The 13,275-nt window shown below is 41.6% G+C and overlaps 1 protein-coding gene across 2 annotated transcripts; it reads left to right on the forward strand.

Moving 5' to 3' along the window:
• Positions 1-825: 825 nt before the first annotated feature.
• Positions 826-8,476, forward strand: LOC309705111 (uncharacterized protein). 2 transcript variants are annotated; one of them, XM_082530697.1, is made up of 4 exons: positions 826-950; positions 5,413-5,544; positions 5,859-5,988; positions 7,117-8,476. In XM_082530697.1, the coding sequence occupies exons 2-4, from the start codon at positions 5,427-5,429 to the stop codon at positions 7,379-7,381; spliced, it is 513 nt and encodes a 170-aa protein (XP_082386823.1). In that variant the 5' UTR covers positions 826-950; positions 5,413-5,426; the 3' UTR covers positions 7,382-8,476. The 2 variants fall into 2 exon arrangements, with proteins under 2 accessions (XP_082386823.1, XP_082386822.1); XM_082530696.1 differs by having other exon boundaries at positions 843-970.
• The last annotated feature ends 4,799 nt before the right edge of the window (positions 8,477-13,275 follow it).

Below are 13,275 nucleotides of genomic sequence, written 5' to 3' on the forward strand. Positions count from 1 at the left end.
TTCTCCCCCTTTGGTTTGACAAAGAATGTCTTATATTAAGTGTCCTTCTAGTTTCTAGTTGTACTGGTTTTGTTTTAGCTTGTCTCATATATTGCGTCGCCTTTTGGCAGTTTTACAAATCGTTAGTAGTTTTGAGCCTGCGTGTGTGAATTTGCAGTCATTGTCTTCCCGCTTGCATTGGTTTTGCATGTGTTTTTTGTTTGTTTTTCTTTATTTACTTTCTTCTCTTTATGAATTTCTTTAAATCTCTTTTAAAGAATTTTGAGTGTCTTTGTTCTTTGTTTAACTTGGTTTTGTAACTTTTGTTTTATAACTTTTTAAAAAAAATTTTTTGCTTCTCTTTTAAATTTTCTGTCTATCTGTTGGTGTTTTGTGTCTCTTTGTGATTGTTTGATTTACTTATCAGCAAGAAATACTGACAATCATCACTGACCAGGGATCGCTGTTCCTTTGTGCTCCTGGGCCTGTGCTTTGTAGGGCTGTTCTTCTACACGTTTACAACTTAATGTCTCTAGTTTTGTCTCTCTTAAAGTCTCTCTGTTTTTCTCTTTCCTTCTTATCCTTCAGCAAAGCACAAGCACAGGCTGGTAAAATCCACAGATGATCTCATATCTGAAGGATTCAGGAGAAGGAAATATACTCACCAAACAGTGGCTAAAACAGATGAAACCTGGAGTGTCGCCTCAAACCCAAACCACAGTGTGCTGACCACCGGGCCTCCATAATGACGGAGGAAAGGTTTGATGCCGAGTGTGTGTGAGAGAGTTTCAGAACGTGAAGTGTTTTTTTTAGTGTTTATATGCATGTGCATGCATGCTTGTGTGTAGGAGGGGTGTGTTTTATGCTTGCGTTCTCTCCTTCTGGTACTTTCTGCACTTCTTGCATGCCTGTCACTCACTTCTGTTGGGACGAGTGAAAAGATCTGCAGCAGAGGAGCTGCAAAACAACAGGTACATATTAACATTAGCAGGTATGTGCAGAAATATCCATCATTTACTCACATTTATTTTATAGCTGGCTGGTTCAGAAAAGGAAGAGAAGCACTATCAGAGGGCTCTGTTTTTTTTTAAACTGTATTATTTTTACATTTTCTTTATATTTTCTTCTTGTTTTCTTGTTTTGCGTTATTTTGTTAAAAACTGTTGCATTGCTACTTTGCTTTGCAAGAAAACACTTATTGTATTCGTGCTGCATGAAAGCTCGAGCTCCATAAGTCTAATGCATACTTGAGATGCACCTGAATGAGGTTCTTTATTAATGCAGAGCATGTACATGAATCTGGCATCTGCCGTTGTAATATTGAAAAACTCTTGGGAATGTTTCCATGTGACTTTCTTCACTGCGAGGCCAAACTTATTTCATGGTTCCCAGATTGAGACTGGTTGGAGCTGATGAGATTTTGGTGGCTTAAAATGATGTTGAGGAGAAAAACTGCAGCAGAGACGAAGGCAAAAAGATGTGTTTGTTTGTGTGTGTGGTTATCTTCTTTGGATCCTGTGGGAGTGTGTATACTTGCACTACGGGTGGTCAAGTGTGTTCCATTGGTTTAAGGATATGTTTGAGTCCTAAGTAAGTGATGGGTTTGCATGAAAATAATCTGGTAGACCTTCAGAGAAAATCAAGGTAACTTAAGGAACTGTTGTACTGAAGGCACTCAGTCTGTGTGGCTATGATTAGGCAGCTCAAAGATGAAGAAAGACTGGGTCATAGTTAATAAAAACACTGGTTACATAAGTGTTTTTTCCCCCCTGATGACAGAGTTTATTTAAAGGGGCAGTTCCTCTTCTGATCGCTGGATGATGCACCAATGTGCAAATACAAAAATCAATACAGGTTTTGGAAAGCATATTTTGGCATCGCTCAACACCAGGCCACTAATTATGAGTGCTGCTGGTGATTTTTATGATTATGTATAATATGTGCACAGTATGCTGCCTTTATTTGGAGTTTGTGTGGAGTCACTCCAGGGCCTCTGTTTTCCTTCGACAGTCCAAAAACGAGTGATTTTAAACTGGCTGGATAGTTAGATAGATACTCCCCAGGATGCTATGTTTATGAATGATTCAAAAGAGACTCAAATGATAAGTACAGACACGTATTCTAAAAAGACGACTACAGCTGTAAAACAAAAAACTTTGTTATCCAACAAGTCTTCTCAGAGAGAGCCAATGGAAAACATCACTGGTTGAAATGAACCAGAATTATCCCTGAAATGGCTTCAAACCCCGTCCGCTTCACTTTGAGCTTAACGGCAGGTTTATTTCTGTTTAAACACACGTGTGCAGGAAGGCCGGCTGTATAGTCTGCTGCTGCCTCTGTGTATTTTTGCAGGCATGTGCGGAACAAACACAAAGCTGCTGAGGTAGACTGTACTCGGCGTGCCTCTGCAGCTCTCCTCTAAGTCGCTCTGTCAGGTCTGGTTTGTGCATCGGCGCTCTGACTCGGGCTCGGACTCGCTCTTTAATGCGAGCTGACTGCAGGAGCTGAGAGTTTATCGCTTCTTCCTGTGTTCCACTCCTGACAAGCCTGGAAGACTTAGAAGTTTGTACACTCAGTAGTTAGATTTCCTTTCTCTGCTTTATTAGGATTGATAGCCACGGTGGTAGTAAAGCCACACAAGGCCTTACACAGTGCTGAGGAATAATCAAATCTCTAGAGCAAACTCGCTTCGGCCGTACAGAGCAATGTTTCCAGACAGATATTGTGCAGTTCAGCAGGAGGCAATCTGCATTTCATAAGGCTGAGCACAAAGAAGCAGCTTGAATATACGATTCAATTATTTTAATGCCATGCAAACAACCAAACTTATCGACATGTCTGAGTCGTTTGGGTGTGATGCTGAGCCGTTGGTGGTTTGCTGGTGATTCAATTAAATTGCTAGAGTGCCTTCGTTAAACCATTGTTGCCAATTATTTCTAAAGCAATCAATCACCCAGTCAAAGAATCAATATTCACACAGCAAAATTATTTAAAGTGCTCAATAAAAAACGAGGTGTCAAAAGAAAAGCTGCGTCTGCATGTAAAGCCAGCAAATAAGCAAAGCAGAGCAGAATAAACAAGGATTAAAAGAGACAAGTGGGACACATGTCACATTTAAATGATTGAAATAAGACAAAGAAACACAAGGGGAAGATTTGAAAGGACCAGTTCTTCTCATTTTCAATTTTTAGAACAGCTTTGCATGAGTCACAGTTCAAAATAATCCTTCTTTATCTCATACTGGGGCTCCTCCACCGCTTTCTTCTGATTAGCTGCCCCTCATCAACAGAATGTGGGCGGGGCTTCTGTTCTGAGGTAGACCTGCGGTGTTTATCCTTTTCATTTGTACAGTTGTAATCGCAGTAATCGCAGTTGGGTGCGGAGCAAAGCAACTGCACCGAAATGCTTTGGAGGAGAAGGTTCATTTACCATGTGGAAGTGATCTGACTTCTGACTCCTAGCAGGAGTACGTTGCAATTTTGAGCAAAATAAAGAAATAAATAAAGAAATAAATGGCAGTGTATGCTTTGTGTTCTGGTATACAGCGAGGTGAAAGGTCTGTATGGGCTAGCAACTATCCGTGAAATGAATGTTAATTCTCTGTGTTCTCCAACATTTGAGAGTGCAGCATCTTCTTCCTGTATTTACTTTTGTTGCTCCCGCCTCAAACGCATCTGGCCAATCAGCAGACTGAAGATTCTTACGTGGTTTGCACTGATTCCTTTTGGCTCGTTTGGAGTTCGCTTGGATTTTTCTGTGTGAAAAGAAATCAAATCACGGAAAACTACAAGTTTACAAACTTGTCAACTGATTCAGACCAGAGTAAACGAACTATAGGTGTAAAAACAAACAAACAAACAAACAAACAAACAAACAAACAAAAAAACCTCCAAAAAACCAAAAAAACTCTAAGGCAATAGACAGGGGTCAAAGTAGGTGGTAACTCTCTCCTCTATTTGAGCAGTGTATTTATATGTTAGGAACTAATGAAAAGTAATGCAACAGTTTATTCTAGAGGAACAGAGTGGCATTTAAAGCTTTATAGAAACAGAGAGCAGCTGGGACAAGTCGCCAATCTATCACAGGGCCAACTCAGAGAGACACACTCTTATTCACACTAACAGCTAGCTTAGAATCACCAGTTAACCCTAACAAGGATGTCTTTGGACTGGGCAGGAACCAGTGTCCCAGGAACCCATAAAAAGCATAATATCCTCTGGGATCAATAAAGTATTCTGATTCTGAAAGCGTGCAGGCAACAACAACACCACAGAGAAAGGCTCCAGTCAGTTAATGATAAACAGTAACTTTTCATATGTCTACATATCTGTAGAAAAAACCAACCGTGCTAGAGGGACAAGAAAAACATAATTAGGGCAAAGTCAGGGTTGCGTGATCCAGCTCTAACTGTATGCTTTATCAAAAAAGTCCAATCTTAAAAGTAGAGCGTGTGTCTGTCTGCTGGACCCAAACGTTTAAAGTTTATATGTAAATAAACTGTTTTACAAGAGCAAAAGTCACAAAATGTTTTATGAGATAAAAAAAGGTTAAAAAACTAAAAGTGTTTTTCTGGAAGTGTAATAAAAGTTCCACAACCTCAAACGCACGTCTCCTTTTGTCCTTAACCAGCACTGATCAGCTCACCTCAGAGATCCAGTACTTATTTATGGCTGAAGTTCTGGTCATCAATAACTCTGTGTGTGATCACCAGATTTTTAAATTGAACCCTAAACCTTTTGTAGAGCCGGTGTAAAGAGGACAGTGTCACGGCGGGAGCTCTGAGAGGACCTGTGAGAAGCCTCGCAGTCGCTTCCTACACTGTTTATAAGAGAGGATGTGCTCAGGCAGAGGACTCATGAATAACTGAGGTGTTCAACAGATGATAAAAACAAGTTCGCACAAGACAACCAGCGTGTTTATCAGAACTGTCTGATCAGAAATTTCACCCAGCTGGAGGCTCTGGCTGCAGTTCAGCTCCAAGTGCTCTGTTAGGATAAGACAACGAGGTGTTTAAGACCACACGGGGCCTGATTATTCGAGACGCTGTGTTGGAGAAGGACTTTAAATTCACTTATTGAGAGAGAAGCTAATACCGTAAAACTGAAGGCTTTTCATGGCGTGATTGTAAAGAGACCACACTCGCAGTAACAGATCAGTGTGCTGGTCTCTGACACAGGATGCTTCTAAAGATGCCAACACTGATGAGACTACAGAGGGTTGAGATCTGTTCAGTATTTCCATTTTAACTTGGTTGGATTTATGTAACCATCATGTTTTGGGTTAAATATGTTTCAACCTCTGTGCTGGGCTGGACAACAGTTATTCATCGATTTAACAGGGTGGTAATGTTAAAACTGAGGGCTCAAAGTGGGGCTCAGATGGATTGAAATCACTCTTCCTCATCATCAGATCATCTGCTGCTTCTGCCTGCAGGTGCGAGTGCGATCATGGCCTCCAAGCTGAGCGTGCTGCTGCTGGTACTGACTGGCTCCACCTTGACGGTGCTGGCCCAGAGGCGACGCCCGGCGTCCAAAGCCACCGACGAATGGAACTTCAAGGAAGGCTGTGAGCACCCAGATTACTCTCTGTTTACTCTGGGTCAAGGGTCAAGTTCAGGGTCCATCATGATGAGGTCAAAGGTAGAGGTGAAAGATCACACTGCTCAGAGAAAGCCTGCCTGTTAAACCTGTACATGCAGGTTCCAAGCTGGTGTCTTAAAATATGAAATACTCCTTTAAGAGGCTCACACAGGAGCTTCCTTGAATCTGAATTTATTTTGAAGTAAACAGGACCTCTGGGGCTTATTATGGTGTGTTCTCACTAATCGTTACAAAGTGAAGATGGCTGAAAATTAACAGTGCTGTGACTTTCTGTCCCAGCTGACAGGGTGAACATGCGCAATGTGGCCAACCTGACCGAGGTTCTGGACAACTGGCGGTTCGACATCATCAACCAGATGAAAGGGCTCCTGCAGAATGACCACCAGTCTCTCCTGCCGAACTACGCCAGGTACGAGAGAGGGTCTCATTTATTCGTTTATGACGCCACAAAATCCCACGGCACACAAACCTCTGATGTGCCTTACAGTTCAGATCTACTGTTCCTTTTAGCTGAGTGTTCCTGCCATAATGCGACTAATGCAGTAGCTGAATTTTGCCATTTGCACAGCTGATAGGTGCACAAAGAAGTCCAGAAATCCAGCACGAGCTCATGAAGCTGGCCGGTACACTGACAACTGTGTGCAAAGCTGTCATCAAGACAAACAGAGGCTGAAATAGAAAGCATATATTTGGGTCTTTTCTCACTACATAAATCCATGACAGTAACAGAAGAGTGTAAACGAACGAGCAAACTGTTCCCCGTGAGTGAAGCGAAACAGTCTCTGAGAGGCACCACAGGAATGCGGTTTAGCCGTGGGGCTGAAAATGAAGTCGGGGGTTTACTGGGTACGCTCTGCGGCCGATGCCGTCAGAGGAAGCTGCAGCTGAAACGGCAATTTAAACGTCAAAATAGAAACTGACCGAAAGGAGCTCCAGTTTTCCAGAGGGGGACTCTGCAGCTTCCTGCCGCTCACCGCAGGTCAGCAGACGAGACATCGCTGTGGTCCAGAAGTTACATAAGCACAGCTGCAGACATGTTTCTCCCTCAAATTTAATTTTCTTACATAAAGTCTTTTAGTTCAGTTTTTCTGCTGATCCACTGATCAGTCTGTGTTTGTCATCTTACTTTAACCCACAGTTTGATGTTGTGATTGATCCTGGACTGTTGGTCGCTTTCATACATGGTTTGCTTTATAAATGTCTACATTAAGGAACACACCCACTCACAATGAGAGAAGAGAGTGTGCAGTTTGCAACAGGAGTATAAAGAAAGAAGACTTTGTAGCCTATATTTCTGGGTAACTAGACATGAACATAAATTACAGATGTCATGTAAAACCTGCAAGAAAAAGACTTTTAAACTAGAACAGGGAGCACTAACTGCAGCGAGGATCACACGTGTGCTACCAAAGAGACTTTTAGTGAAAGTTATGTGTGTGGCGAGCAGGCAGCAATCTCTACTAGCACAGGATGAAGAGGAAACTAAAGCGTTGCGTGTGTGTTTGATTTATATTGTCTTCACTCGCCCCGTGTTCAGGATCCAGCCGCTGTCTGAGGCCTTAGACGACCTTTTCAAAGAGTTCAACGCCCTCAAGACTCGTCTGGGCGATCTGACCGATAAGTTCACCGCCATAGAAACTTTTATCGATGAGGTCAAAACCAGCCGCGCAACCAGCTCCAACGCCAACACCAACCCGAACCCCAACACCAGCGCCAGCACCAACCCCAACACTGGCACTGCTGTGGCTCCAGTCGTCAGGCAGAGGCGGGTGATGAGGAAAAAGGCCCCTGCCTCGTCCTAACCGGACGGCTACGACGAGGCTTTTCCTCTCTGACGTTTGCTTCTCAGGCTGTTTGTGTCTGAAGCTAATCTATTCTTTTTAGCAGGCTTTACTATATTATGAGCTTCTGCATAGCTCAGCTTTTTATAGGGAGATCTAACATCTCTCACTCTCATTTGAAAATTCAGAAAAATGCCAAATCAGCCATTATTCGCAAATATATGCAATTAGTCGACAGAGAAACTAAACAAATGTGCTCTATGCACTGAGTTTTACATTTTATTTTATTCAGAACCTCTTCATCATCTTTATCATCAGGTGAGATCTCACCTGCATGGGTGTATTAACCTCTTTAGAGTCCCCGCAGCCCTCGGCCTGGAGCTTTCTGCTCACCTCCATTATACCTGTCAGTTTTCTAATTTCCTCAAAGCCAAGCAGAGCTCACATGTCAAATTAAAACAAAACTCTAATAAATGACCAGCTAGCTGCTTCTTCACGTGTTATTCTGGTGCCTAAAGAACAAAAATGGGCTGTTTTTAAACACATTATAAAAGAACACAATGGCCTGACCTGATGACCCTGACCCCTGACCTGGTTGAGGTTTTCTTTGTGTAGATTATTTTTAAAATGAAAGAAAAAGCAAAGCTCACCTGAAAGCAGAATCTGGAGATCCAGAAGGATACCTGGATCTAGATCAGTTTTTGTCTTTGAGAACATCACAACAACACCTTCCACTTTTTACTTTGTATTGATGACGACTGTCCTTTCTTGCAATGATAAAGAATCAAAGAATCCTCCGAAACTTCCTGGTTCCAGATCCGGAGCAACTCCAAGTATCAGCCCACGTCTGTGCCTAACCTGTTCTGCACAGGTTAAGATCAGGTTTGAAGACACAGTTTGGTGAATAAACTGAATACTCAGGGATTCTGGCATTTTACTAAAATATCATCAACAATTGGACACAAAAGTCTAACCCACCAAAATCATCAAGATAATGCTGCCTTATTCAAGCCTTCCTGTGTCTGCACTCTGCTTGCTTATTGTACAAACATGTTTACTGGTTTGTACCTATTGCTGCATTGTATAACCTGCAAATAAACTCACTTATTGCATTCAGCTGAGAGTTCTGCTGTGGACTTCTTCAGAAACGAGGTTCGTTTGATCTGAGGAGCAAAGCTCAGAATAAAGCTTTGGTCTTAACTGCGTGACAGTAGATTTCCTGTAATAGTCTTAAAGCAAAGAATCAGTGAAGTTTGAATAGAACCGCTAATTGTGACGTCACTAACGCAATGCATTATGGGACGGTTCTGCACGCAAGCCTGAGATGTATGCATGGACTGTACAGAGACAGTCTTTTGGGGGTTTAAACGTTCCATGTAGACATTAGAAAGCTGTTTTGTTGTAAAATGACACAATGGTACAAATGACGAGGACGGAGAAAGTTCTTTGAGTTTTCTGCAGTGGGAGGAGCAACAAGGAGCTGAGGTCACAGAGCCGAAGACAGCAGCTGGAAGACAGAAAACCATGAACTTCAGCAACATTTCAGGAAATATGCAGGCACTGCTAATTTATCTTATAATACTGATCGTAGCATACGTATGTTAATATGTGCATGTTTACCCTATAACAGCACAAACATGCGAAACAAAGAACTGCCAGTAAGATGGGTTCTTGCTGGTAATTTAAAATATTTTTACACGTTACCTCAGATAAGGCTGTTATCTTAGCTGTCGCCACACAGCAGCCAAAGAAAATCTTCATGCTTTTGTTTTCAAAGAGCAGCTTTCAGAACGTGACAGTGTGATCTTTTGGGTTGTTTTGCGACCGGCTGTTTTCAGTGTGTTTTCTCCCTTATTACCTGTTGGCGTCTATCTCTGCCTTGCTTCTGAGTGAACAGCATCATGGCAGCTTCATGTGGTGCAGAGAACTCCAACCTTCGTGTCGAGTGTGGATCTCAAACCTTTCAAGTCTGATGTTTAAAAGGACTTTATCACAACTTTAAAAGAATTTAAGTGTTTTTTAAATCTCAGTTGCCTCTAACAGCCTTTAGACTGATTTCTAAAAGAGCATTTTCTGCTAAAATCTAAAAGATGTCTTGACCGCGCTCACTCCCAGCATCCAACATGAGCAAACAAATAAAAGATTCAATTCAATTCAATTTTATTTATACAGCGTGAAATCACAACAACAGTCGCCTCAAGGCGCTTTATATTGTGAGGTCGACCCTACAATAATACATACAGAGAAAAAAACAACACTCATATGACCCCTATGAGCAGCACTTTGGCGACAGTGGGAAGGAAAAACTCCCTTTTAACAGGAAGAAACCTCCGGCAGAACCAGGCTCAGGGAGGGGCGGGGCCATCTGCTGTGATTGGTTGGGGTGAGAGAAGGAAGACAGGATAAAGACATGCTGTGGAAGAGAGACAGAGGTTAATAACAGATATGATTCAATGCAGAGAGGTCTGTTAATACATAGTGAGTGAAGAAGAAACACCCAGTGCATCATGGGAATCCCTCGGCAGCCTACGTCTATTGCAGCATAACTAAGGGAGGATTCAGGGTCACCTGGTCCAGCCCTAACTATATGCTTTAGCAAAAAGGAAAGTTTGAAGCCTAATCTTGAAAGTAGAGATAGTGTCTGTCTCCTGAATCCAAACTGGAAGCTGGTTCCATAAAGATAAAAGTGGAGGCTCTGAGGCTTTTCCACCAGGCACCCTGTTAAAGGTAAAACCATAAAATATTTAATCTTAGGAGCAATTAAACAAGCAGAACAGACTGATGTGTACTGAAGTCTTGATCAGGGTCAGTCTTCGTAGTTATATATCTGCTTTATATTGTGTCCGGTATTTTAATTTGATAGACTTCTATTTTATTTTATTAATATGTTTGTTTCTTCAGAATTTTTGTAACAATTTTAATTGAATGCAATCTTAATTTTGCTTTTGAAAAGTTTTGATTTGTCCGGCTTATAATATAATTTACTTTTGATTTACATGTTTTTATGATTTTACCTTTGACAGAGTTCCTGAGAAATGTCTCTTTTATTGAGCAACACAAGCTTAGCTTAAAAATAGAATTAAAAATAGAAAATCCTCTCATTACGAACGTCACCCAACAACCGTCTTCTAGCACAACATAAAGCAAGAAGAAGTGAACCTGCCAGCTGTTACTGAGCTACACACCATGCATCAGCTTCATTATACTTATATTTTATACTATTCATGTAAACAGTGTGTAAACTGCTGTGTAACATATATGACACAGTACATGCAACAGTGCAGCATAACAGTGCAGGACAGTCTTCTGTGTTCTCATTGCTGTTTTAGTCTTTCCAAACTTGCACCTAACTTAAAATTTAAACATTTGGGACCTTGAAATGTAATCCATCAGAGGCTTCAGTTCAAAAGTGTTTGCAACAAAACACTAAAACTCGGCTGTAAGTGGGTCTCTGAGCCGTGACCCACATATGCATTACATCAGAGCCACGGAGAGAGGCTTCAGTAATCCCGTACTATAACATACTGTGTGTAATCTGTGGTTGCTCTCAATTCTGATTCACTGCAGGAGACGACGTGGGAAGGATCACACAGGGAGGCAACAGAGGAGATGAAACTGTGTGAAAGGAACATTAAAGGGTGACACAACTGTGGTGGCTGTCAGCCACTTAAAACACAAAATATAAACTGCAGCACTTACAAATGACTATTTTAGCGCTCTTATAATACTTCCTTTGACTCCGTGTCCTCTTTGCTGCTTATGAAAATAGCTGAAATGCTCCATTCTAGCAGAAGATAAATAAGAACCTGCAGAAAGCCTTTTGACACTCGGGCTAAAAAGCCAAATGTCGTTTAAAGTTTCTGTATTTCTGTTTACTGTGTATCTGTAAACACTGAAGTCTTAGCTCAGAGCTTTGTGTGCAGTTATGACACACAGGGTTTGATGTCCCAGAGTGAGAAAACATTAAAATGCTTAAATTTAACCGAGTACTTGTTATCTCGTCCGGCCAAGGCACTGATGAGCTCATGACGTGGCAGCATCGAGGTGCTCAAATCTGCAGTTGAAAACACTACAAGCAGTGATGAGTTTTGGAAGGAGATGCTCTGCTGTGGCAACATCACCAACTTATATAACGACAGGAAACCAAACAGAAAAAACGAGCAGCAAAAGAAACAAAGACAGGAGGAAGGAAACCCCCAGACTCAGCACAGAGGTCGGAGGTCACAGTCCTTTCATAGAGGTGAAGAATAACCAGGTAGTTCATATACCGATGACAATAATGTTTCAGTCATGACCACAGATGGGTTAATGTAATCCAATTACTTTTTTCAAGTAACGAGTAAAGTAAGGGATTAAGATTGCAAAAAGGTAATTAGATTACCATTACTTTCCCGTGACATTTGACATTCACAGAGAAACCCCCGGATCCCCCCACTGACACGACCGCTGCGGCACCGGGCAAACCTCCTCCTGCTAAACAGGTGACAATAGACTTAAGACTGACAGGACTCGGTGCTGCTGAATCTTTGATTTTATTTATTTTTTGCTGTGTTTGACTCTATTTGAAAAACATTATTTTATTTGATATGCTGGAATTAGGTTTAAATGTTATCAGTAAAGTAACTGGATTACTTTCTTGCAGAGGTAATCAGTAATTAGTAACTAATTACTATTTTTAAGTAACTTAACCAACACTGGTCATGACTGGTGTACAGCTGCCACAGGGCGAGAGGCCAACACAGAGAGACAGACGACCCTGCACACAGTAAACTTGGAACCACCAGTGAATATTATTCTCTTTTATCATTTAACACATTTGAAACATAAGCTGACCCAAAGTGTTTTTAAGAGACGCACATTTAGATTCCAGGTCTCTAAAAACCCCAAATTCAAAATCGATGAAAAGCAGCGTTTACTGCTTATTGTGGAAAGCAAAAATCAGTGATTTATATGGTGGTCATTAAAATGTGTTCAGAATTTGCAAATCATCTCACAGGAATAACATGTAGAAATAATCAAGCTCACCGTAATTGTGCATTAATCGAAATGATTTTATGTTTGTTTCGATATAAACAGACAGACACGCTGGGATTTCCTGTTTTGAGGCGGCTCCGAAGAAAAGCCATGAACTCCAGATTCACTCGCTTCGCTGACAGCTGGCTGAATCACCTGATGAATACAACATGAGAGCAGGTGCTGGAAAGAAAAACTCCAGCCCGGCACTCACTTTCATGCTGTAATTCGTGGTCACACAGAGTTATTGCTTTGCTTCACTTGATCAGTTCATGAGTGGATTGACTGGCTGCAGCTCTTCAGCTGTCCTACATATAATTCAGTGTCAAAGAAGCTCCAGATCAATACCACATTTCATGCCTTATGGTGTCAGCGACACACTGCACTGGTGTCAGTATGGCTGAAGGAAAATCACCGCTCTCACTGAAACTTTCTCCTGAGACATCTGCAACGTGATTTTTGTTTTTCTTCTTCTTATTTTCATCCAGCTCAGAGCAGGAAATCCTCTTTATCCTTTTCCTCTCTGCTGCTGCAAATGCACTTTGACCTTTGACACCTCATTTGAAAGGCAGTCACATTTTACTGTGCGTCACAAATCTCTCTGAATCAGATGTGACTATTGATTTTACAGCTCATCTCTCAGGCCAGCCTTGACTTAATGTTGAGGTCAGAGTGAGGCATCACCTCCATCTGAGAAGAGTGCATCCTCTTAAATCAGCCGCGAGCCTTCAGTCATCACCTGGAGTCGGCTGCTGAACGTGAGCAGCAGAGCGTGTCATCTCTGCATTCTGACAAAATATGTCTTTTGCATCCATTTGTGGTATTTTTGTTTCTCTTTGTAGTCATTTTCATTATATTACAGTCGTTTTACTTGGCATGCTAGTGTTTTTGTCACGTGTGCA

Source organism: Aulonocara stuartgranti (assembly GCF_965226115.1).
Source record: "Aulonocara stuartgranti genome assembly, chromosome: 4".
Taxonomy (NCBI): Eukaryota; Metazoa; Chordata; class Actinopteri; order Cichliformes; family Cichlidae; genus Aulonocara; species Aulonocara stuartgranti.

What these genes read in the sequence shown, in the direction of transcription:
- LOC309705111 (XM_082530697.1), top strand. Translation starts at nt 5,427, where the DNA reads ATGGCCTCCAAGCTGAGCGTGCTGCTGCTGGTACTGACTGGCTCCACC. An exon ending in ATGGAACTTCAAGGAAGGCT is followed by an intron (nt 5,545 to 5,858) that starts GTGAGCACCCAG and finishes TTTCTGTCCCAG; the next exon opens with CTGACAGGGTGAACATGCGC. An exon ending in CTCCTGCCGAACTACGCCAG is followed by an intron (nt 5,989 to 7,116) that starts GTACGAGAGAGG and finishes CCCCGTGTTCAG; the next exon opens with GATCCAGCCGCTGTCTGAGG.